Consider the following 26698-nt stretch of genomic DNA (forward strand, 5'->3'; position numbering starts at 1 on the left):
CCCGGGCCACGTGACATGAAGGAGGCGGGGACGGGAAGGGAAAGGTCGGCGGCGTCGCCGGCGGAGGGGGGAGCGGAAGGTCAGGGCGCCGCGGAGCGGAAGTGGGAGCCGGAGCCCGTCCGCCATTGTGGGGAAGCGGAGCCCAGAGCAAGGGGGGGGAAGCGGCGTTGTGTCCGGCCGGCGGCTCCTTCCAGCGGGAACCCGATCGACGGCGGCGGCAGCGAGCCCAGGAGGCGGCGGCGGCGACAATCAGGGGGAGGAGGCGGCGGAGGCGAGCGAGCGGCCCCGGCGTGCGGAATCACTCGAGGCCCAGGCGGAGCGGAGCGAGGGGATCGCGGCTCCCCGTGAAGAATGTCAGCCACCAGCGTCGACCAGGTACCGGCCGCGGGGCGGAGGGGCGGCCGCCCGCTCCCTGCCCTTCCCTCTTCCCAGGCCCGTCGCCACCGCCGGCGGGGGGGGGCGGCGGCAGGGCGGCCGCCTGCACCTTCCCTCGCCGCCGGGGCGGCGCGGTTCGCGGCCTCTTCACTCTCTCCTTCCCTCTCCTGCTTCCTTCCGTCCCCGCCGCCATGGGGAGCGGTGGGCCCTGGGAGCCGGGATGGCGGGCCCCGTTCCCGGCCCGGCCGCCCCTATTTATAACCGCGGATCCGCCGGAGCCGCTCCGCCTCCCGCCCGGCCGCAGGGCCCGCCGGCGCTCAGCTCGGCCCCGCTCAGCCCGCGCCGCCGCCCGGCCCCTTTGTGCAGGACCCACCCGGGCTGGCCCTCCTCGCCAAGCTCCCCCCGGTCTCCTGGTTCTTCGCTCCGCTCCGGGAGCGCCTCAGTTCCAGGTTCCCCGCGGTGCCCGGCGCCGTATCCTCTCCCCTCCAAACCCCTAATTCCCTCTGGCTCTTCTTTACCGCATCCTTTCTCTTCCTGCCTTTCGCTTTCCTCACCCACCCCTTTCCCTCCGGCCTCTGCTTCTTCCACCAGTTGTCAGTTTATCTCCTTGCGCCGTTGGACACTTTTTTAAAGTTGGTCTTCCACGGAGCTTAAAATTTGTTATTTCCTTATCTTTGCTAGGCCTCTGCTGGGCTTTCTTTCAGGCTGGAAGCGTTTTGTCTTGGTCTCTGCTTCCTCCGTGGGCTGCTGCCACTCCTCAAAAGTTTTAGCCCCGCAGTGTCCTGTCTCCTTTTATTTTCTCTCCATGCCTTTAATGTTTTGTTTCTTTTGTTTCCGTGCATGCTCTCCAGTTTCCTTTAAGTACTTATTTCTAACTCAGTGATCTCTTAGCTTGTGATTGTTCTGATTTCCATGAAGGCTACTTCTTCCCAACTTTTCTAGTTCTGTGTATCTTGGTCTTTGCATGCCTTTGTGTCTGGATGAGATTTATCCCACAAGATGAGGTCGCTGGGATTTTTAAGGTTACAGAGATAGTTCTCTGGTTGTGGGAGAGGGAGGTGACTAACCAGTGCAGATTTAGAGGGAACAGTGTTGGACAGTGTACAGGCACTGAGACAGATACACATAAAAGCAACATGGAGGTGTTTACCTCCTAAACTTTCAAACCTCCGAGTACTGAGCTCTTTGGGAATAAAAATTGTTAAGAGAGTGATGGAGCCTGGGGACTCACTCCTGCTCGGTTGAAAATATGTGAGAGGATGAATTAGGTCTTCATGGACTAATGTTTGTTTTTCTAAACGATTTTATCTTGCTATAGAGGAATTAAGGATACTGTAACTTGTACTGTTACATTGATTCTCAGTGCATGACAGATTAACAGTGTTTTGTAATGACTAATCCTAAAAAAAAAAAAAAAAATCCTCCTTAAGGTATTATTTCCTTGTGTGAAAGCTTCGTACAGGCTGTATCATTTTCTCCATGTAATTGCCTAGGTGAGGAATGCACAGCCTGAAGTTCAGCTTACAATATCAGTTTATATTCTTTTGTATATCTAAAAAGCAAGGCATTGTAGATTATTCTCTGATACGTACCTGTCAGTCAATTTAAAAGATGACATATCATAATGAAGTTCAAGTATTGTCAGTAATTAAAGCTACTAATTTAATTTTTTTTTTTTACTCAATACATTGTTTTTATGTTTATTGCTTATGTTTTTTGGGGTGTGTGTGGGGCAAACAAATCGCACTTGTTCAGTTTTTCAACACCATTTAAGCTTCATATGCTGTAAATACTAGATTCTTCCAATTTTTTGTATGAAATTCGATCAGTTTTTGGTTTTGTAATATTTTATAATATTTTATATAATGTCACAAGATTTTTATAACATGATTTTAATAATATTTTAAAATTATATTTAAGTTTAAAAGGGCAGAATTGGCAAATAAATGTAATTACCCTGAAGTTAATATCAGAGGATTCTAACTGAACTTGTTTTGCTTTTTTCCTCCTACTTTTCTACATACAGAGACCTAAAGGACAGGGAAATAAAGGTAAGTTAATACCTCACATTTCTGTATAAATCTGTAATGTTGCTGTTTATGGAGGATCATGTGTCTTCAGACAGTCATGGGAAGAGGTTGTAGCTATAAGATATCTTTTATTTCAGGGCAGGATGACAGGAAATTGTGTGCCAAAGTGTTATTTCCCAGCATTTTTACTGTGGCACAGCAGTGCGTCAGTTTAAAGTGTTTTATTTTGCAAAAGTTTAATGTCAGAAGTGGTACAGTAACATAGTTACTTCTTTTTAGCTGACTTTGTGATACACTTGTTTAATCTCTTTTACCAGTACACCTCGGGTCTTTCTGTCCAGTGAATAGAATCATAGGAAGAATATTTTTGAACAGCTTCCTTAGTTTGCTACACAGCAACCACGTGACTAGTTACTCATGTCTGAGCAGAAAACATCACCTTCCTTATTCTCAAAATTTTTGTGGTCTTTCTTCATTTTAGCATCAGTATAGAATCTTCTGTCAGTGTTTGTAGGTCTTCTGCTTTTCTGCTTTTTTCATGTTTCTGTCAGCATCTTAGTTTTTAAATACCGTACTCTGTGAGGTTTCTTTCCCAGAAGGAAAGAAGGAACTACTGACTACTTAATATTCTTCTCTCTAAAATTGTTGGCAAGTCAGTTGTAAACAGCATCTCAGATTGTATCTTGCAGTTTCTAGTCTGAAATTTGTTTTCTTACTAACATTCTATTTGGAATTTCTTTTTGCCTTAACAGTACACTTGTGCCCATTTAATTCTGAGCTGCTCAGCAAACTGAGCTATAGAATAGCATGCACACAGGTACCTTTGTGTGTTAATATGCTCATTATACTTAAGCAGATAAGAAACATTGGTTTTGAGCTCAGGTACTCTTTGCCCCCCTCTGTTCATTATCTGAACTAATCTAATTGTTCTCTGGGAGCTGTCATTTAATGTTATTCGCAATGTACTTATTCTATTATTCTGTCTGTGTGCAGATTATCTGTTTCTTGTTACATATACTGCTTGTGAGACTTCCCAAATCTTGCTGAATTTGACCTGTTTTAATTTCTCTGCATTCAGAGAAAAATGAACATGTGTTTACCTCCTCAGACCTTCTTCGGTCGGTCAGTCTTTAATACTTGTTCTCTCATATTCTGATACCTCTCCTTTTTTTTCCCAGAACTGCAGTTTTTAACTACTTCATGTTTTTGCAGTAGTTTGTGGTTTTACCTTCCACGTTACCCTTAAGTGAGAAGAAAAGTCAAATTCATTGTAGCAAGTAGTTGTGTTGTGATTGAATTACTGTTTCTCGGTTTTAGCAAGGTTACTGAGTTGCATCTGTTAGAGAATCATACAGGTAGTTTTTGAACTATATTATATGTGAATTGGAGTGAAAATAATAAACATTTCTATTTGGGTGCAGTGTGTGAAAATGCACTAGTCAGCTCTACTTTGGCTTATTTATGTTAGCATATTTTTGTGTTCTATAATTTGTCACTGCTGTGGAATGTTTGAATCAAAACACATCTCTCGGTTTGCTATGTAAGGAAGAGGTTTTTGTATTTCTGAACTTGGATTTTTTTATGGAGTGCATCCTTTTAAATAATGAATGCTTATGATGTATTCTCTTGGTGAGAATATGACTTCAATGAAAACTGTAGTGGAACAGAACAATAATCTCTGCTTTGTTAAATTATTTGGTGTAATGTCTGCTTGGTGAAACTGTTATGATTTAGCATTAGATTAAAGGTCTATGAGATTGAAGATGGTAGCACAGTGTAGCATGAATAGTTGACTTTGGGTTAGAGATTTTTTCAAGAGGATAAATTAAGTCAGTATCAGCAGTCCTTTACTGACCACATTTAGCAGACAATAATCTTTTTCAATTGTCATGATAGGTCTCTGCTTAAAGAAGCTTTGAAGGAAGATATGATACTGAGTTAACAGACTAATCTGAAGTTGGTTCTGTGCATAAGAGCAGTGATGTTAAAAAGGGTGGTAGAACCTGTCCACATGTCTGGTAGACTGAGAATGTGAGTGAGCAGTAAAAGGGATGTGTGCATATTTCATATTGAAATGAAAAACATTAGACCTGTAAATTATATCGGGAGGTAGCTGATTTGTTTTGTCTAGTAAAATGTTTTGGATGCTTTGTTTTAATTGATAAATTGGTGTACTGTGCTGTTTCCCTTGACCAGAATTTGTGGGATTGACGTTTTAGTGTGTAGAACAGCACTATCCATCTGTTATGTTCGATATTAATTTTCAGAGGCTTCAGTGACTAAATCATACTGTCGTGAAAGTTTTCTTATTCTACTTGTCAACTACTGTACAGTTGACATAAAACATCAGAATTGACATCAATCAAATTATGTCCTCTAGGGGCATGGTGATGGGGAGAAACAGGGCATTCCTGGAACTCCCCTTTTTTCCGCTTTTGTTTATTGTGCCAGCGTATCACACCTGTCATAGGAAGGTGCTGACTTGTTTTTTACACTTATTTGTGCATAATAACTTTTTGTTTTGTAGAAGGTTTAAATGTAATTATTAGGTTTAAAACAAGAATGAAATGTTACTTTTTCTTTTAGTATTTATTCTTCACAGTAAGGTGTGATGACTTCTAATGAAAAAGTTATTCTTATGCCTTTGGCTATAATTTATCCATTTTGGTTATTCCAAGGATAGTAATAGTTAAAAGAATATTAGCTTTAAGTTCCTCTGTTTGATGAGTTGTTTCTTCCCAGTATCTAATTACATTGTATATTTTCACAGTGTTTGTGGAAGTATGTGGTATTTTCAGTGTTGTATTGATACGGATATTTTTAGTATCTGTAGATTAGTTTCAGTTAGCATTTTCATCACTACCCTGTTCAGTTGGAATACTTAACATAAGATTTTGGGAATGAGGCATTCATTTGCTATTGTTAAATGTCTGTGTTGGCTACATTCTTCACTATTAACACTTTAGGTAAAGTTAGAATGAAAAACCAAAGAAACATGCTTCTAGTGATGCTATTTCACTGAGAAATATATGAATTTACTAGGAAAAATGTCAGTGTAGAAATATTTTGTCTTTGACTTAGGATCTCAGTACAGAATGAATAAGAAAGAAAATACATTTACAAGACTATTCCAAGTTAGTTGTAATGTCAAACCAAAAAATAATTCTGTCTTCAGTGACCTTTGTGAAACAATAAACACAGCACATGCACGTTTCATGAAGATTAGCAGTCAGTATGAGATTAATTTTGATAGTATGCTAGTCTTGACATACAGCTGTCTGTTCCTTTATTTGTGGTTGCTTGCTTTTAAGAAACTTATATGCTGCTGCCCATGTTTTTCATTATAACAGAATTGTATTTGAGCTGTCTGTACTATTTAGTGAAGTCTAAGAAGTGGGCATGGCGTGGACAAAATGTTTTGAGGATCATCCCATGTGTAACTGGGCCAAATATAAAGAGGAATATAGTGGTTCCAGCTCATTCATATGTTACCATTGTGTGTAAATTCAGGATGATTAATGACCTTAACTGAAACTCTTTATTTGTGGGGGGAAAAGCACCCCCAACACCTGACTTTTAATTCAAATGTGGTATTTAATTAGGAATATTGTTCTGTCCAGTTCTAGACCCTATTGTGCTTATCACTGCTGGTCATATTTTATTGTAACTAGTATAGAAATGCTCTGTGCCAGTTTGTAATAATTGAACTGTCAAGTGTTCTGACTTTTAAAACTTCAAGAAGGTATTCAAAACACAAGTTGCTTTCTTCCTTCCCAGATAATTGCTTTGAAAAAAATTATTCTGTTCTGTGTTAAATTATGAATTTTTACCTCTTTTTACTGCTGTCTGAAGTTAATAAAATTTTCCAGGATTTTGATTGTTCATTGTGATTATATCTATTCCTTTGTCATTTTTTTTTTCAGCTAGTTTCATTCACTGAAGGCAGTTTTGTTTTAGAGGTGTTGAAGTCAAATGTGGAAAAAAAAAATTCAAATGACTTAGTCCAGGCACCACTTGGTTTACAATGTGAACTTTGTGTGGCAGCACCCGTCTGCTCAGTGAAACAGAAGCCCCTTCCACTCTTAAACACTAATTTCAACAAAGTTGAAGATTTAGTTATATGGTTGTATATGCTTTTCAGAAGCATTTGCTAAAAGAGAGAAACCACAGAATCACCTCTTAATTCAGTGTCTTAAACTGTCAGAAAATCTGCTGTTTTGCTGTAACTTCTGCTGCTGTGGTTTCTGAAACTTTTTTTTCCCCACTAAACCTTTTTGATCTATAACACCAAAAAAAGTTGCATCTCGAAAACCAGAAATTTTTTTTTTTTTTGAGAAGAGATCTTCAAGTTATATAGTTGCAAGTGCTGGTTTAAGTCCTTATTCTGCTTTGCACCATGGGAAACAGTGGAACTTAGCAGAAATTTCTGCAGTGTGGCTTTGTTTGAATAGTAGCCTGGGGGATGGTAGAGAGACACTTCAAGTAATTTAGGCAGCTGGAAAATTCCAGGTAGGTGTAATGCCTTAGATGAAATGAAAGGTAATAGGAGGCCAAGAAGAGCAGGTAGGAAGAGATGCCAGCATATAGCAGCATATATGTTGGGAAAGGCTTGTAATCACCCTTTGGGACTTAAGCTCTTGTTTCTGTTTTGCTTTGTCCCCTCAGAGCTTCAGAGATACCACTAAGGCAGTATAGTTATGCAGGAAATACAGAGTTAAATATCTGAATAGTGGTGCCCTTCACAGTTGTCTTGGTGGGTAACTGCCTTTCCTCTTGGCAGGAGAGAGCTGTGTGTTGCAACTTTCCCTGAACCTATTGCATATGTCTATAGATCTGGTTGGTCTGCACATTTGCACTTGGTCTGGTACTTCTGGAAACACTGGATTTACTGCCTGTGCAAATAAAAGTGTGCCTGTAGTTCTATCTCTGTCTATGGATCTCAGGAAAGAGCAGTCAGGAATAGTCTGTTCTAGTTGCCATCTTTGCAGACCTCTCCTAAGATTGGATCATGATGATCAATAGAATGAGCTATTTTCTTTAAATTGGACGAGTGCTTGACAATAATCCGTATTTCAATGCACAGGTGATCAAGAACTGTTACCGAGATTAAAAGTGCAGCATAGATCTTCCAGGAAGTATACTAATACAGATTTACTTTTAGTTTCAGTACAAAACGGTTCGATTCATCAAAAGGATGCAGTAAATGATGATGATTTTGAGCCATATCTAAGTAGTCAGACAAATCAGGTAAGTGAACGTTATTTACTACCTTGAAGTTAATTTTGGCGTTCAACTGACTTCCAGACTTAATTTTTGGATATTTCTTAGAATTACTTACTTGCCTGAATATCCATTGAAATATAATTTTATATCATATTTTGTCTTATGATATCTTAAGCAGATAAAGTATTCCTAAGAATTCTGGACAAGCTTCAGTTAAAAAGCATGCTTTGATGTCTCCTGCTGTTGCGCTTGTGTTTTGGCTTCAGAAAGACGCAGTACAAGAAGCTCGAGAAAAAAACAAACCAAAAAACCAAAACACAACCCCCAGACCAAAACCCAGCCCCTTACCTTTGCCACAAAATTATCATCTGTTGGATGCAGTTCAAAACAACAGTTTTATTGGCTCTGAGAATATATTAAGTGCTTGGACACGATTTCCTTTGAAGGTGGTAGAAGTAGCTCACAGCTGATGGCATAATAGGTTGAAAGTTAATATTACTACAGCTTGGTACAACTTCTCTGCCAAGAAGTTAATGACTTGACTTTCAGAGCTGTGAATTGCCCCTGTAGCCAAAAGTTTATATGCGTTGTGTTAAGTTTGTAAAGTCTTGAGAGAGGGGCAAAGTGCAAATTATTAAAAAACTTTCAGAATTTTGCTTGCCTTCACTTTTTTTTGCACGAGAATTCAACATTAAGGAGGCATCAGCTAGAGAATGATAATGTGCATTTTTTCCCCAAAACAACATCAGAAGTCATGGGGGCTAGTCCTTCAAATGTCTCAAGAAGTAAATTCTGTGATTTCCCAGGAGTCTATCTGGTGTAGTACTGATTTAAAGTCCATTCTCAATAGCATGGAAATGTTATGGTTTTATTGTTGTTTCTTGTAAGTAAACAGGCAGCCTTGCATCCATTTCACTATTGTATTCTGTTGGTGTCTCCAACAGAAGCGAGAAGTGAGAAATTTGGCAAAAGCTAAGAATACCAAAACTTAAAATCATAGTTGTAGCCAATTTGCTTTATTTATGAAAGTACAGTTGTTACGACTTGTTTTTTAAAGCTACTTTAAGCTAACTTTAAGTTATTTTCTTGATACTGTTTGCATGGAGGCATATTTAACCTAGCTTAGTAACTAAAAGTAAAGATAGTATGTTACAAAAAATGCGACTCTTTAGTGCTTTGAGACAGTCCCTTGAAAAAATGATCGTATCTGACAGTTACCTAGTTCATCTTTTATGTTGGGAGGAATGGTGAAAGTTACAAGTACGTTCATATAACCCTTAAAAATGTCTTGGATTGTATTACAGGGTCTTTTTGCTCTGAGCATAATTGTCAATATTGCTGATTTTTATTTTATTTTTTTGCAGAGTAACAGCTATCCACCAATGTCAGACCCATATATGCCTAGCTATTATGCTCCATCCATTGGATTTCCATACTCTTTAGGTGAAGCAGCATGGTCAACTGCAGGCGACCCTCCAATGCCATATTTGACAACTTATGGACAGATGAGTAATGGTGAACACCATTACATACCCGATGGTGTATTTAGTCAACCTGGGGCATTAGGAAATACCCCTCCATTTCTTGGGCAGCATGGATTTAATTTTTTTCCTGGGAATGCAGACTTCTCTACATGGGGGACAAGTGGATCTCAGGGACAATCAACGCAAAGCTCTGCTTACAGCAGCAGTTATGGCTATCCACCTAGTTCTCTTGGGAGAGCCATAGCAGATGGACAGGCTGGATTTGGCAGTGATACTCTGAGCAAGGTGCCTGGGATTAGCAGCATTGAGCAAGGCATGACTGGACTGAAAATCGGTGGAGATATGACGGCTGCTGTAACAAAAACTGTAGGTTCAGCTCTGAGCAGTACAGGTATGACAAGCATTGCAGCTAACAGCGTGCCCCCAGTTAGCAGTTCAGCACCTAAACCAACCTCATGGGCTGCAATTGCAAGGAAACCTGCTAAACCTCAGCCGAAACTCAAGCCTAAAGGTAATGTAGGCATTGGGGGCCCTGCTGTACCACCACCACCAATAAAACACAACATGAATATTGGAACTTGGGATGACAAAGGGTCAGTGGTGAAAGCACCCCCAGCTCAACCAGTACTGCCTCCTCAGACTATAATCCAGCAGCCTCAGCCATTAATTCAACCACCACCACTGGTGCAAAGCCAACTGCCTCAACAGCAGCCTCAGCCACAGCAACCACAGCAGCAACAAGGACCTCAGCAGCAGGCCCAGCCTCACCAGTTGCAGCAGCAACAGCTGCAAAACCGCTGGGTAGCTCCTCGTAATAGGGGTGTGGGCTTCAGCCAGAACAATGGAGCTGGTAGTGAGAACTTTGGTTTAGGTGTTGTATCCGTCAGCTCCTCACCTTCTGGTGTGGAAGTGCACCCAGTGCTGGAGAAACTAAAGGCCATAAACAACTACAATCCCAAAGACTTCGATTGGAATCTGAAGAACGGACGCGTGTTTATAATCAAAAGTTATTCAGAGGACGATATTCATCGCTCCATTAAGTACTCTATCTGGTGTAGTACTGAGCATGGTAATAAGCGCTTGGATGCTGCTTACCGTTCCCTGAATGGAAAAGGCCCACTCTATTTACTCTTCAGTGTGAATGGCAGTGGACACTTTTGTGGAGTGGCTGAGATGAAGTCTGTTGTGGACTACAATGCATATGCTGGTGTCTGGTCTCAGGATAAGTGGAAGGGGAAGTTTGATGTCAAATGGATCTTTGTCAAAGACGTTCCCAATAACCAACTGCGGCACATTCGCTTGGAAAACAATGACAACAAACCGGTTACCAATTCGAGGGACACTCAAGAGGTACCCCTAGAAAAAGCCAAGCAAGTGCTTAAAATAATTGCTACTTTCAAGCATACCACCTCAATCTTTGATGACTTTGCACATTATGAGAAGCGTCAAGAGGAGGAGGAAGCCATGCGTAGGGTAAGAAATCAGTGTCATTACAGTAGCTCTCCTGTTTATTATGTTTCAGGAAGCTTTGTTTTTCGTTCAGCTGGAGTTTCTGTGTGCAAGTGTTGAATCAGCTGGTTGTGCTTTTTACCCAAAGTGTCTGTACTTGATATAACTGTCTCTTAGTGAAAAGATTTAACTTCTCATAACTTGTTTGTTAGTGCAGGCATGTGTTTGATTGCAGTACTAACATAGGTCTGAATAAGCAGACATCTGACATGTTCTACTTCTTCGATGTAAGTGAAGACTGATTTGATGATATTATCCATAACTGAAGTCTTGTAGTTTAGATTTTTACAGTTCCTGGATGCAATAAAAAGGATCAAAAATTACCGAAGAAGCTTACTTTATCTAACATAGCATTTTGATTCAAATTCTACTTTCATTAAATGTTAACAGCATGATTACTATGAAAATCAGGTTTTCCCCTTGATTCAGTTTGTTTTTTGTGAAACACAGAAACAATACAGTGATGACTTGTACAGTGTCAGAATCATTTTTGGACCTTTCTGATAATGTATTTCCTAAAAAAAGTAATGTGTAGTTTTGATTTCTGTGAAGAAGAGTATACATGTGATAAATGTGATAAATCTGTAGAGAAACTTTAGTTTTGGAGGTATTTTGGTAAACCAGACAAGGCAAAAAGACATTTAATTCAAGCTGGTTTATAGTACTTGTCTACTTTGTCTTGTGTGTACTCTCCCTAATCATAACACTTGTGTTGACCATTGGCCACAATATTTACTTTTCCTATATTTACTTTCTTTCCAGACTTGCTAGTAATGGTAAATACATGATTTGTCTCATGGTTAGAAATATTTCAGGAGCTGTTGAACCAGTTAGATGATATGCAAGTATTCAGAAATGGGAGTTTGCAGCGCTGCAGTTTGGTGGTAGTGATCTGTGTTCATCCTATCACACCACCCATTGCATAAAAAACCCCAAAGGTCTAGGGTTTAGGCTAATTAGGGGCCCTGTGACATGTGGAGTTGTGAATCTGTTCACTTGAAACTGACACAATTCTGGCTTCATAAGAATTTCACCTGAAGGCCTCAGCACACTGTACAGCTTCCTCACAAGGGGAAGCAGAGGGGCAGGCACTGATCTTTTCTCTCTGATGACCAGACAGGACCTGAGGAAATGGCCTGAAGTTGTGTCAGGGGAGGTTTAAGTCAGATAAAAGAAAAGGTTCTTCGTTAAGAGGGTAGTTGGGCACTGGAACAGGCTCCCCAGGGAAGGGGTCACAGCACCAAGCCTAACAGAGTTCAAGAAGTGTTTGGACAATGCTCTCAGGCACATGGTGTGATTCTTGGGGTGTCCTATGCAGGGCCAAGAGTTGGACTTCCATGATCCTTGTAGGTCCCTTCCAACTCAGGATATTTTATGATTCTGTGATTAATTGTGATTTTATAATGTTTCAGGAGGACTAAGATTTTAATCTCTCTCTGTAGCCTTCGTGTTTCAGTATTTTCATAATTTTTAAAGTTTTAAGGCACTCCAGAAGTAACTGGTGTACTTCAAAGGTACCTACTTTTGAAACTTAAAGGAATCATAATTCAGACATGCCCTAGCAACTCAGGAAGATTGTGTTTTATTTGTGGTTTTGTTCCCTTAGTAGTAGGCGAAAGCCACAGAATGTAATGGAGAGGGGGAATGTAGGTTATTGGAAGTGATTCTATGTATGCTAAACTTAAAATTCAAAGTACTAATTTCAACATTTAGTAGGTCTCTAACTAGATGACTGTGATTATGCATATTTGTGTAATAAAGGAACATTGCTATTTCCTTTAATATCTTCTGGGAAAACATACAGGATGTGTATGACTCAAGTACTGAACTCTGCATTTCTTTGTAAACAGTTACCTTTCTCAACACTGTTAAGAGACAACATACTTGTCAAGATACTTGCACAGTAGCCACTGGCTCTTTTACAGCATCATACCAATTGGTTTTATGACCAATTTTGAAAAATTGCTTTAGAACTGTATAGGTAGTTGGTGGTTTTGTCTTTGTAGATGGATTTGAGCTATGCCTTAAGCAAATGAATATGGACTTAAAATATAGGAAGTCCGAATTAAACTAATGACATTTACTGAGAGTTCATCTTTATCATTATGACTGAGTGTTGATTTTAAATCTCTGGGTTTCTTCTTTTATCACATAGTGTACAAGCAACCTGTCTTTACATTGTAAACATACAACTGTTAACTCTTTTATGATTCAAGTTTCAAATGCAACAATTAGTATTGTAAGCTCTGGTTTATGGTTAATTGAGTAATCCTTTATTGCCTAGTGCCAGCTAGGCTTTTATGGAGCAGTGGTAAAATATGTACACTTTCTACTGCCAGTAGAACTGTGTAAATTTGGTTCCTGCTCATTTTCTTCGGCAGTTGTGACAATCACTTTGTTTCCAGTGTTTTGGTCATGAAAAATATGCTTATTACTGTTAATAAAATATTCAATGCATCAAGCAGCAGTAGTCAGTTCCATGTTCCTTGAAGTTCAGTTAATGTTTTGTTGTTGCATAGGTGATAACAAACTTCCATACAGCTAGTGATCTAAACATTGTAAACAGCATATGATTTAGGGATTTAATTTACTTTATAGCTGTTCATCATTACAGTTAACTTATCCTAAAAATATTGGTTGTAAAAGTTTAATCTTAACAACTCAGGGGGATCAATAATTCATTTCCAATATGACCTAGCAGTATGTTTTATTAAAACATGGCAGTATACTTGTGAAAGTGCAAGGAATAGTTTCTGATTAACATGAAACTTCAGTAACTTTGCCATTTGGTAAAGGTTACTTACAAGTGACTATGAATAGTCTCTTTAACCATAAATATTAGAACTCTAGTGTCTGGCACTGTTTGATGTGACCCTGGTATCTACAGGGCAGAGTATTTATGGTTGGGACTGTGCTGTAATTGTTCCACGCTTCTCTTACAGTTCAGGTTCCAGTAGCCTATTTTAAACATACGAGTGCTGTGATCTTTTACCAAAGGATCAAAGAAATGAATGATGTTTTTCATGAGTTCTGTCAGATGTGTGTTGAAATAATCTGGAATGCCCTTAGTCCTCAGTTAACTGCTGCCTTGTGACGTAAATATGTCTATTTGTGTGTGTATTATTTAAAAACATGTTTTATTGTCTTTCAACAGAAACTTGTAGCGATAAGATTTAAAAAGAATGGAACAGAAGTCTTAAAATATGCCTTTTAAGAGGATGTAATTACGTTTTAGAAAATAAAAGATATTGAAAATAAAAATATTCCATCTGTAGTTATGCTCCTGATCTTCAGTAAATATATGAATCAAATTCAAATGTGGCTTTGATTAAAAATGCGGGTTTTGTAAGGCAGCAAGGTCCTTGCCCTCATATGGTGGCTTATTAACCTACAATTACCTGTTGCCCTGGGTCACCTTTTGGTGCTTTTTGATAGAGAATTCTACTTTTGCTTCATACATTGGAAAAAAAACCCCCATGGTTTCATGTAACTGTGGAATGTTTTAGATGTTTTTCTTAGTGCGATAGTCCAGAAAAATAATTAATTTTTATTCATGAGAGAAGAATTTGGTATATATTTGTGTTTATCTGATTTGCATTTGAAATATTTTTACTTTTCAGGAAACCTTTGAATGACAGATAAAGAAGCATTTAAAATGTTAGCTTTCTCCTGTTGTACTATATGTCTTGTAATAGGAATGCTGACATAGCTAGAACTTCCTGACTCTCAAAAGGAGTAATTTCCTCCGCCTCCCCGATTCTGATACTAATGTAACTTTTGTTTCTCTGATAGTTGGGTCATAATCAGGCTGCCATGTTAAGGAGTGTAACTCCTTTCCTTTCCAGGACATTACTGACTTTATACTTCATTTGATATTTCTTAAAAATATCATGAAAGAAGGCAGAAAATACCCATTAAGAGTGAACTGTAGACAATTCTTCTTTCCCTTAGCCCCTGGCCAGAAAGTACTAGGTTATAATGTCAAAATCAGATGTAGATGCATGCACAGTCCTTATAAAAGTCAAGGAAAACAGGTAGTTGACCAAAATTTTTAATGCAGTTGAGTATTTGTACTAGAGGACACTTAAAAGTTTGTGTATTTTTTTACATCTAAAAGAGTTTCATGTAATAAACATGAAACCCTCTAAAAGAGCTTTATGTAGTATCTTCGGAGAAACATATGAATTTCCTGTATGCTTTTCCTGTATGATGATGTTTCAAGGGACGTCATTTTGCAATTTCCTTGAACTTCATGTTTATCAACAGTTTCATCTTAATAATTGAAAGTGATATTGCACATCTCACGTCTGAGAAAGTAGAAACAGGAGATCACTTGTTCTCTCCTGGTAATCATGAGATGAATATGTACCCCTGGTCATGGAAGAAGAGGATTGTTAGGAGCTAGAAAAATTTTGGAAATATTGCTCCAGAATTTCCTTTCAGTGATGGTGTACTTGTGTACTTTTCATTTGCTTTTGCATCTTTAATCTTTTCAAAACATTTAAGAATGAGCTGCAAGTTCTTATGTTACAGATAGAGAGATTTCAAATGTGCCTGTTCTCTGTGCATGTGGTAGTCAGTTGTTTCTGTTCCAAGGAAAGGTTTAGAATTCATTAGAGGGTGGGTATAGTATGGAGAAGTGTGGATGTTATAATGTGGTCTTGTATAGGGTGACTATGTAGGAGTTTGAATACTGGTGTGGCCTGCCTTTCTCTAGGGGTGATGCAAGAAGGAAAGTGCAATATTGGGCTGTTGAATAAAAGAGATGGAATGTAATTAAACTCATAGGCAGTCTTAGTTCATAGCAACACTTGTATGGTTCTTGTCACATTTTTCTTTTTGGTTTGAAATCACTACCTGCAAAATCAAGCATACAGAGTCTTTTACAGAGTGGACTTAATTTCTCTGACTCTGGGACTCAAAAGACCAATTTCTCCTGTAAAATAGGGACCCCTATTGGAAAAGCTAGGAATATCAACCAAGTGGTTTACCTTGATGCTCAAGAGACCAGTCACTCTTTGGAATCTAATGTGGTAATGTTCTTAGATATCAAGATAACTGCGTAGGACAGGACTTTGAACTTGAATTGAACTGGATCTGTGGCAGCTGTACGTTTTTCTAAATGTTGTGTCTTTTAAAGCAAAGGAGTAATTCTAAGTCTCTCGTTCCACAGCAAAAGCAGAACCTTGAGTACACACAAATAGTTGTTAAAATTCATGATGTGCAGTTTTCTGCTTCCTGCTGCATCTCCTCAGATTTCAGTGCTGTATTAAGAACAAATTGACTAGAACAGTGATGCTTTTCCTGCATTTAACAGGGGAGAAATATGCCTGTGTATTGCAAGGAAGTCCCAACCTATGTGTCTCTTCACAAAGTGCTTCATCCTTGCTTCATTGATTCATACTGCAGATGGGCTAGTTAGCAGGAACTCATTGCTGGTGGTGCTTTCGGGGAAAAAATGGCACTTTAAAATATACAGATCTGGTGTGTCTATTAAAGCTGTTCTGTAGATTCAGTTGAACTAGTATTGTTTGTTTTATATCAATTGATTTGCTTAAACTTTCATATTCATTTAGTTGAAATGAGATGTTACAGAAATTATCAGTTGCTAAGCTGTTTCAACCCGGTTCTGTGTGATTTTTTTTCAGTGTTTTGGTCATTAATATTGACAGATAATTATTGTTTTGCTTCTGTACCCAAGGGGTTATAGTCAGTTGTGAAAAAATAAGCATAAACTTGCATGTTCATTGCATTTCCATATAAAATATATCAGGAAACCAAGATAAAATAAGTTCATGTTTCCTCATGGTATATTGGAATTTGAGTTACACATGTGTGCGAAGAGCATGAGTGGTGAGGCTTAAAGAAAAATTACCTGAGAAATTCTTCCCCAGTGTATTTTATAAGCCCTGCAGTGCATGTCATTTCCTTTCCAAGGCTAGTATAGGTTCCTTAGCAGAGCAATTAAATAATATGTTCTTATTGTTGCTATGGGCATCTGACAAAAATTAACAAAGGTGTCAGAGTCATCTTTCTGCTTCTTTTACTGGGACGGAGTTCATCACTGAATGCAATTTCCATAGAGTTAGTAAGAAGCTATCTATTGTCAATCTTCAAAAGCCAATGTTATACTGTGAGTGTTGTTAACAAACAGTGGGGATCAGGAGGCTTGGTTTGTTTGTTTTTGTTTTTCTTTTTTTACTTTTTAATGAACATTTTAATGAAATGGCCATCTTGTAGCTAATTAAAGTCTGATATTTCAATGTGTGATGATGTACAGCACTGAAAGGAAGCACTTCCTACTTGTAGTTAGAATTGGCCAATCCATCACTGAAAGTATCTGCCTGGGAAAACAAGACAGGAAGGGCTTTTATGGCTTGATTTCTGCAGAGCCTTTTCTTGTTGTGTGTTATTGTATGATGTCTTTAAAATAGTTGGGTTTCTTTCTCCACCTCTGCCTTCTGAATGTTTGTACTCTGTGGAATTTCAGATGTGGATTATGTTCTTATTGCCTTTTTCATTACCATAATAAAGTAATATGGTCTCTCCATGTTCTACTAACAGTGCATGAGTCTGCTCAAATTTAAATTTATTTACCTTTTTACTGTAACTTATACACATTGTTTTCCTATTGCTAAGTACGTTTCAGAGACTGAAATAAGTAAAATGCCTTCAAAACTAATGGGAAGAATAAATAAATTAGAAGTCTAGGTCTTGTAGCTTTTTTGGAATTTCTTAATATCTATATACTTGAAAACCTTATATTATGTCTGTAGTTCAAACGATCTGCAGTAGCAGGGTCTCAGATGATTCCTAAGACTTACCAGGAGAAAGAGCTACTCTGAAGTTGTAAAACCTCATTCATCTTTGTACGTTAACTTTGATTTTTAATTTGTGCCTTGTGGTTTTCATGTTGTGTTAAGGAATAGAAGATAATGAGTGTTTAGGGAGGGGAACTCCACAGGAAAATTTCTAGGTCTGTGTAAGGATTGTAGAGATCCTTCCCTCCTATATTCCCAGAATTCCCAGAAGTACTTCTCAGAGAAATGCATTTAAATTTTTTTATCTAGTTCTGAGATAATCTCTGTGTTCAGGAGATGTACCTTCTCTAGTTAGGAAATCAAGAGTGAGAAGTTAAAAAGGACTGGTATGTTACACAGTTTTAAAATTTCAGTAATCTAGTTTATGTTAACAACCAATGATATCCTTGTCATTAATGGACTAAACAATTCCTGGCATTTTTCAGTTTTCTCAGTAATCTGTTTTTTTATTGTGGTTCTCAAGCACTAAACTCAATGTTTATACTGTCCTAGCTATATTGGTACACTGGGGTGAAATAATTTGCAGATTGTGACTGGTGCCATTAGTAAATGAAATTTCATGAACTTTGCTGTGGCTTCTTCTCACCACCTGTACAGCTCTCTGCTCTGCCTCTGCCAGGTGTTCCTGCCCACACAGCACAGTTGGCAGAGGAGATAAGTGCCTGCGCCTCACTTCACAGAATGCAGTCTGACATGTTAGCTTACACTGCAGATGAGCAGGGCTTTTAAGTTTAAGATTAAATCACAGTTTGCAGTAAAGCAACTTCTGAAGTTGTTGAAAGAATGCTACCTCTTGGGAGAGGTGCAAAGCAGACAGCTCCAGGCATGAACACTTTAAACACTGCAGTAAGAGGCAAAGGTTTAGCAAAATTCTAGGGGTTTTTTGCAAGTATAGTTGCTGGTACTGGAGGTACTGTGTGGAAGCTCTGCAATTTGCCTGTGCAACCTTGCAATCCAGGGTAGCTTTCAAAATGAGCACCTTGAAATGTTTACACTTGCAACTGCTATAAAAGTTATCCAAAGTCACCCTTTCAGATCTTCCCTTGAGCTTCAGTTTGTGGGATCTTGGAAAAAAAAAAACAACCAAGGATTTTAGTAGTTTCTTCTTGGTCTTATTAAGCTATGTTTACATTATGGCTACTTAAATGAGGCTTTTTTTTTTACCTTCTGTGTGACAAAGAAATCCCAAAGTCAATGTTGTGTGCATCTCAGTAGTTTCTTTCAAATCAGACCAGTAAACATTTTTGTTGCTTTGATTTTTGAAATTTTGTTAGCATAGAGATTTCATTACATCTGAGGATAAATTACATTGCAGCTTATTTTCAGCATTGGATCATTTGATTAATGCCCTGAATTCAGAGAACTAAATTTTTGAAGTAAGTCAGCCTCACAGATAAGATCAAGTTAATTCCATAGTTTGCACTAGAGTGATGCACGTTTCTGTGGCCTAAGCTTTTTTTTTTAGGTTCACCTTCACTTGGTTTTGCTGGTTTGTGTAGAAAGTTATTTACATGTGTGAAATCTGCTCAGCACGTGGTTTGCAGCCGGCAGGTACGTTTAACTAACCCATATGTTCCCACATTGTTCTAATTCAGATGGTACTTGTTTTCCATGTCCTGGTAGTAAACTCCCCTTAAAGCTGAGTAACCTGACCCTGGTGAGTTCTGAAGTGAAGTTGGCCTGTGGCAGGGAACTTAAATCTACAGGAGCTTTTCATCCGGGGGTAGTGCAAGAGAGGTGATAAAAGCTTTGCTCATCTGAACAAAGAAGAAAAAAAATTAAATGGATGAAAGAGAAATGTAGGAGAATCCAGGGGGTTACGCTGGAAACTTCCTCTGCTCTTGTGGTGGAAACCTTCCGGGAATAAAGTCTTCTGCTAGTCTGTGTATAATCACGTATAAAATGCAGAAGAAAAATGCTTTTTGAGACAGGAAAAGACCGTGGGTTTAGGGTGTGATCTGACTTAAGAGTTTGACAGGTGTTAGTTTTTCAGTGGAATACCATTGCCCAGGATTTGAATAAATCAGGTCGTCTTTCCCTCTATTTTGCTGTACAGATACCAAATGTCACTGATTACCAGTATTTGAAGAATGTATTGTTCACTTGCATTGAAAAAATGTCAGATGTGCATGCCTGCTTTAAGTATTTAAATATAAATGTAGTAATATGTAATTTTGAGATCACAGGGAAGGTGTGCTGATGTTTTGAAGCCTTTTTCCTCTGTAGAATTCAAAAACAACATGAAATTTGCAACACATCCTTTATTTCATCAACTGGAAGCAGGTAGTCAGGATATCATTCCTTTTCTGTGTTGAATTTTTATAAATGGATTTTGAGTTCAGGGGCTTTGCAAAGCAGCAGGTCAGTCAGTTTACAGTGCAGCAGTTTGCAATGCAGAGTGTCTTTCTAGACAGCTTGAGTCAGTGGTTACATATGTAATACTTACAAATGAACAGGAGCCCATGATTTTAGTTGTATACAGGTTGATTTTGAAACTGTTTAATATAAAATATCAGTATTTTAACACTGCAGTTTCATAGACTCCTACTGAATACCACAGTAGTGTTTTTCAACACTGTCGTTCTTGCAGTTGAAGTCTGCTGATATTAGAGGAATAATCTGAGATGTACATGAGCAGCTATTTCTGCATGCCTTACATGCATAGTGAGGCATGAGGCCACTGATCATCTGTTTTCAGCCTAGAGTGCATTGTTAACCTATCAGTTTGTATTAATGACTAATACTATACATCTTATGTTTTAAAAACAGTATCCTACTGTGAAAGTATTAGTCATGTCTTTTGGAATTAGGAAAAAATAATTTCTAGCAAAACAGTGCAAGTATCACTCTCGCTTTAAATGTATGGAAGTTCTGCCCTAGCAAATGTCCAATCTTAGATACCCAGCTACTGGGACCGTGAGCTGCTTATTGGGAGCAAGAATGAGCTTTACTTTTTTGGTGTTCATCTTGAAGCGACTTAGTCTGTCTTGGAGAGGACTAGATCACCAGTAATAACCACTATAAATGTTTTGTATCCTCTTCTTTCACTATAGTGTCTTTTTAGCAGCATCTCTGTGGGTTCATAAGCTAATTTGCACTTTCCCTAAATAGTTTCTAGCATAATAAAGTTTCAACGTGGTATCGGATCGAGTGGTTTTGAAATAATTGTTCAAATGCCTTCTGGGTTATTTTGATTTTCCCTGCTATATTTATATTCCATTTATAACATGCTGTGTGATGCAATAATAAAAACATGGGGAAGTATTTTTCTCATTTTTTATTTTTTTTTAAATGGGAATAGGAACCTACCTCTCTCCCATACAGATATTAATACATGTGTATAAAGTTCTCAGTTGTACATATAAAGAAAAGTGTTATGGAAAATGCTATTGGAAGATAAGGTCTTAGATTTTTTACACTCAAGCTATAGTATTTTTTTACAGACTAGAAGATACATTATGAAAGCAACAAGATATAGTTTGTTGATCAGTTTTTATTTTTTTCCTAGAGGTAGTCCTAATGAGACTTATGTTTAAGTCCTAATGTTTATCTTGGAACAAAATACAGAAAATGGAGGATGATGATAAAACACTGAAAGTGTTATTTATTCTGTTAGACTTGTAATATGTAGTACAGATTTGTTAGTCCCTGACAGAGATACAATGCAATTAGTATTTTAGCCCTTAATGCCAAATGTGGCATCTTGCAATGCAATGAGGGCTTTGTAGTGAGTATGGTCTGGACTGCAGCTCAGGCTCGCATTCAAGAGTTTTTTTGTAGCCACTCCTATCTCACTGATTTTCAGTTTTTGTTATTGAAAGTAATTTCTAAAAGAAGTATGGATCGCCTTTTTAAAAAAAAAGTATTTTTCTTGCCATTTGTGCCTTTGGATGGAGAACAAGATATTGGGCCAACTAGTTCCTTTACTAGTTCCTTTACCTTGTGATGTTATGCACTCTGGAACATTTTATTATGTGGGGCTTTGAAGGAGATACCTGTGATTACCATATTTTTTCAGGGATATAATGTGTTGAGAGTAGAGCAGTTTTTGACAAGCAGAAGATTTAGGAAACCTTCTTGCATTGTTTGTAGGTCCCTTGGTCTCCTTACTAAATCGACTTTGTGCAATATATTTTATTGTAAACTAATTAAACGTGACATTATAACTCTTTTCTTCTTCATAGCAGTTTTTTGGGACATGCTTACCTTTTAGGTTGATGTGTACTTCTGTGTTTCTTTTTAAGAAGTTGACTTAAACTGGATAATTTAATGTTCCTGAAAATAATTTAAGCTTTTTTCTTGAGAGCTTGTTGTCCAGTTTAGATAAATTGCAAGCAATGAAACTGCTGTAATGAGAAGAAAGCACATAATGTTGATCTGTGTTCATTAATATGATTTTCCTTTTTTGTCTTTGTTTTTTTTCAGGAGAGAAATAGAAACAAACAATAACTATATGGAGATGTCCTGCTAGAATACAACACTAATGATGTAGACTCTGGAAATGCCTAATATGTCTAAGAAGACGTTATTAAAGCTTTTTTCTGCTTAAGGTGACATCTTTGAACACTTTAACACGAAATTGACTCTTCTTGTAATGGTTCTCATCAGTGCATCTGCCCTTATACTCTCTCACCAAACACACTTGAGAACTGTACCTTCGTCAAGCACTTTCTGTCCTGAAGCTTTTACCAGTATCTGCTGTCTTTTGTATTTATGCATCCTAGCTAAGGCACAGGAGACCGAACGAATGCAAGGATTCATTAACTCTTTGAATTTGTTAAATACTAACATTTAACCATTAGAAAGTGGTTCAATGATGTGAGATTCACATTGCTTCAACTTAATTTTTTTCTTTGTTGTAGTTTTTTTAATTGTCAGTTTTTAGCTATTCAACAGATTAAAAGCAAAATCATGCCATATTTAGTCCTGGAGTAAAACTCAAGTCTAAATGTTCATGTGAAAATTATTGTAGTAATCTTTTAATATGGCAAAGCAACTCTAAGCTGCAGTTTAGCCAAATGAATCGTAACATGAAATTATATTAGGATGACATTTCCCTTGTTTCAAACTGTTTGGTGTAAGAGAATATTAATATGCAGCTTGGTGGACACCACCAGTTAATGCACATTTCTTTATTTCTTTTCCTGTAACATGTAAACTGAAAAAAGTGCATTTGTCTGAGGAACTGTTTGTTTGCTACCACTCAATGAATCTCAGTTTTGAGTAAATGTACCTCAGTCTAAATCAGACTTTTTATGACCTTTATAACTACATTTAAAATAATCTTTAATTCCTATTTCTGGGTGTTTGCAAGCCTGACAGATTGCTATCATGAAAGTGAAAATTTACTCCTCTAGGTGATTCACTAGCTAAATAAACATAATTCTTGTTTAGCAAGCATATACTCTGTTTCTCAAATTTTTTTTGTTTCATTGTCCCAACATCCAGGTGTTTTTCCCCCCTATTTGAAACTATTTTGAGAAAAATACTTTGGTCCATGGAGTTAACATATTCATAACTGTGTTAAGATGATTTTTGTTAGAACCGTGCGACAAGAATTTGAGAGTACATATTAAACCGGGCAGTTATACACAAGTTTTTACCTTCTAAAAATATATCTTCTGTTTCAGTTCATACAGCAACACATTGTCTGCTGGAAGAGAATATTGAAAAACTGTTAAGCAAGTGTATTGACTGTACAAAATACTGAACAACCTGTACCAAACTCCAGGGATAGCTTTCTCTTTTTAGAACGGCGATGTAGAAGTCAGATATGTTATAGCTTAAAATAGCAATAGCACATATTATTTGAATGTGTTTCATGTCTTACTGTCCAACACAGTTGTTTTTATTGTGTTTCAAGTCATTAATTTACAGATTCTGGCAATCAAAAGTTCTGGAGCTTAAGTAGCAAAGGTTTGTTTTGAATACAGACTATTTTGCTAACTTTTGCTTCCTCTCTTCTAAAGCCCCTTGCACTCTTATGACCTTGCAAACACAAAAAGTTCAGTACACACTTCTTGCTTGTTATTTGAAATATTGAGACTTCAAAATAGCAGATATATATTTTAATTTTTACTGGCAGTTTTCTGGAAGCTCAAAAGGGAAGCTGCTCCTATATTTTGGAGTAAAGAAGCAATGTCAATTAAATGTAGATGTTTAACAAATAGCAAGTGGGATAAAGGAAGGATAAGCAAAGTGCATATTGTAAGAGAAGACTAGGAGATAAAGGTTTCAAGCCCAATTACTGTGAAATTTGACTTCAGTCCAAAAATTGCTGCTTCCATGCATATCTGTTTCTTGCTAACAGGTCTATAGCTATTTGTTTCCCTCTGTTGGCTGATTTATGGGTTACTGCCTATTATTCCAACTGTCATTGATCAGCTGAAGTGGCAAAGGTCAATGTTGTGAGTCCAAAGAATGTAGTTCTTCTGATGATCCATCAAGGGGTCAGCATGTTTTTGCTTCTTTATTACAAAAATATCTTATGAAAATGCACAAAAGTTTCCAGTTAAAAGAAAGCTGCTGTTAGAGTCAGGCATTCAGGAACTGATTGCATGTGCAACCTTAGTTTGCTTCCACTGCAGTATTCATATTTTTGCAGGCTCTGTTAATATTCCCTGCTTTACCCTATGCCTCTTTTATTCTAATAGCATGAGCGTTGCTCTTGGATTGAATCAGGTTTGGTAGAAAGTGGGTTCATCACTCTGTTGCAGGCTTTCAAAGCTTGGAAAATTAGACAGGATTTTGAGAAGAAGGAGGTGATCATATTTAGAGAGCTGTGACAGTTCTTACACTGTTCCAGGATTGTTAGCAAATCTACAAATAGAAGAGTTTGATTGCTGATGGTGTTAGTCATGTTGCGACCGATTTGCTGACTGCCGAGAGTTTAGTATGTGCAGCTGAAATTAAAAGGAATTTTATGTGCATATAAAGTACTGTAAAAATAGTATATAACATTGTAAAATCAGCTGTGGAGTGCTGTATTAGTTAATGGACATGTGAAACTTCTAGCCTTCAGCTTCCTAATGCACAAGTTCTTTTCCTCCAGAAAGAAAAGGAATGGTGCTTAATATCTTAAATAAATGTAGAAATACCCTTTTTGGTCTGATTTTTCAATACGGTGAAGCTGTTGTAATGGCTGCTTGATAACTCGCTGATGGAGGAATCAGTGGAACCCCTTTTCTGGTCCTGGTGCCTCCTTTGTGCCAGCGTTTGTTTTCCTGTGATCCAAACTGAGCCAGTTCAAGCCATTTTCTTCTGGCTTAATGATTGGCCAGTTCTCTGTGAGGTTAGATGTGCAGAAGGGAGATGGTGGGAGGGTAAGGAAGGAGATTTGTCCTTTCAGAAGGAGATACCCGCTGTTGAATAGACTTAGCTGCACTGTAACACCTGTGGGTTGATGAGCCAGAGATGCAGCAGAATGTTTAAAACTGGGAAAGGCTCCCCAGGGGAAAAAAAAAAATCCAATTCCATTTTTCAGTGTTAAGGTTTTGGTAGTGTACAAGTGAGATACAATGTTACCACACACATTTAGTGACACAAGGAGGAGGGAGGAAATGCTGAGTATTTTCCATTTTGAGTGCTTATTTCGCTTTGAAGAGACCTGAGAATTCCCATAGAGAGTTGTTGCTGAAAGGCTGGTCCTACCAACACAAGTGGGACAAAATAAAGTTGTATGAGCTTTGCTCACCTTTGAGCATCTCTTGACTTTGTAACATCAGCATCTTTAATGTAGGTTTTTTGGTATTTGACTTTCTGACAGCAGAATGTACAATTTGCTGGCTTGAAGAAAACTTTGGCACTGCTTTATTTTGAGGGACTTAGATTGGAAAAATGTCAGTATTCACAACTAGACAAATTTTACTACTTCATGTATTTTGCTATTCTAGGCTTAATTTATGGAATACTTACTTCTCTGCATTCTGGTTTGGGGGTTTTTGTGGGGTTTTTTGGTGTTTTTTTGGGGGGGGGGTTGGTGTTTTTTGGGTTTTTTTGTTTTGTTTTTAACACTCTGGCAGTTTCATAGTTCAATGTCTGCAAAATTTAGATGCAACAGCCCCTTGCCAAAATGATTCTTATTCCAGAAAAACCTGTGGCACCAAACGAAAGATAATAATGAGGTCAAGTGCAAGTAATGCACTTAGGAGGAAGCATCTGAAATATTTTTCACTGTTTAGTCCAAGTTCTATTTTTAAGTTGCTTTCTATTTCATAGGAGAATTTACACACTTGAAATATATTCACAGAATCGCAGAATGGATAAGGTTGGAAGTGAGGTCATTTGGTCCAACCTTCCTGCTCAAGCAGGGTCATCCTAGCAAATTTCTAGAAAAAATCAGTGCATCTTTTATAGCTGAAACTGAGTTGAAGCAACAGTGTTTTGAATTCTGTAAGTAGCCACTACCTTAATTTTTCAAAATTATTGGTGACTCTTTTACCAGAGAGATGTTTACATACTTCAGCTGGTTTTGGTACAGTGAAAATCCAGTGGGGACAGTCTGAATTTTCTCCAGTGCTGTTTTTGAAATTAATAATTCTAGGCATTCAAATACAAATTACCCTATAGGAATGGATTAATTGTATTTTCAAAGCCATTTGTACTGATTTTTCCTACAGTTTTTTTAAGGAAATACAGGAGGATTTTCAGTGTCTTGTTTATATCCTTTTGCCAGGTGAAGATCCATATAATTTACTGATAGATTGAGAGCAGTTCTTTTCCACTCAAGTGCAGCAAAACCTAGGTTTAAATTTTGTGGGGGTTTTTTTGTCCCTACCATTAAAGTATAGTAACTTAGAAGAGAATTCTTTGGCACAAGAATTGACCATTCAGTCTTATTAAATATGTTTGAAAGTTTTCACAAAAGCAACCTGTTCACATACTTATTTGTTCTATTCTTAGCCTGACAAATCCACTGTAGTTTAGTGTGGGAGAAGAAATAATTTCTCTACAGATCATAGGAATTTTAAGTAAATTAGTTTGGCCTCATAAAAATATTAGTGTACAACTGACATGTTTTCCTCAAAACGTCTGTTCTATACTGTCTGTTCTACTTTATATATTTTAATAAAGTGCATTTTAATATGATGAATATTGAAACCTTTCAGTTCAGAATTTAAATTTGTATCCAGTCCAGGCTTTCAACAGTTTTTCTCCTCTCATAATAATCCTGAAGCATTCTTATTAATGATACTGTCAGTGTCCAGGGATCTCTAAGCCAAATATTAATAATTAAACTTGCTGCTTATTAATATAA

General features: G+C 37.8%; 1 protein-coding gene across 1 annotated transcript; it reads left to right on the forward strand.

Moving 5' to 3' along the window:
• Positions 1-26698, forward strand: YTHDF3 (YTH N6-methyladenosine RNA binding protein 3). The gene is made up of 5 exons (XM_027638603.1): positions 1-375; positions 2402-2426; positions 7567-7652; positions 8993-10585; positions 21868-26698. The coding sequence occupies exons 1-5, from the start codon at positions 352-354 to the stop codon at positions 21889-21891; spliced, it is 1752 nt and encodes a 583-aa protein (XP_027494404.1). The 5' UTR covers positions 1-351; the 3' UTR covers positions 21892-26698.

The sequence above is a fragment of the Corapipo altera genome, unplaced genomic scaffold, assembly GCF_003945725.1.
Source record: "Corapipo altera isolate COAL_440 unplaced genomic scaffold, ASM394572v1 49, whole genome shotgun sequence".
Taxonomy (NCBI): Eukaryota; Metazoa; Chordata; class Aves; order Passeriformes; family Pipridae; genus Corapipo; species Corapipo altera.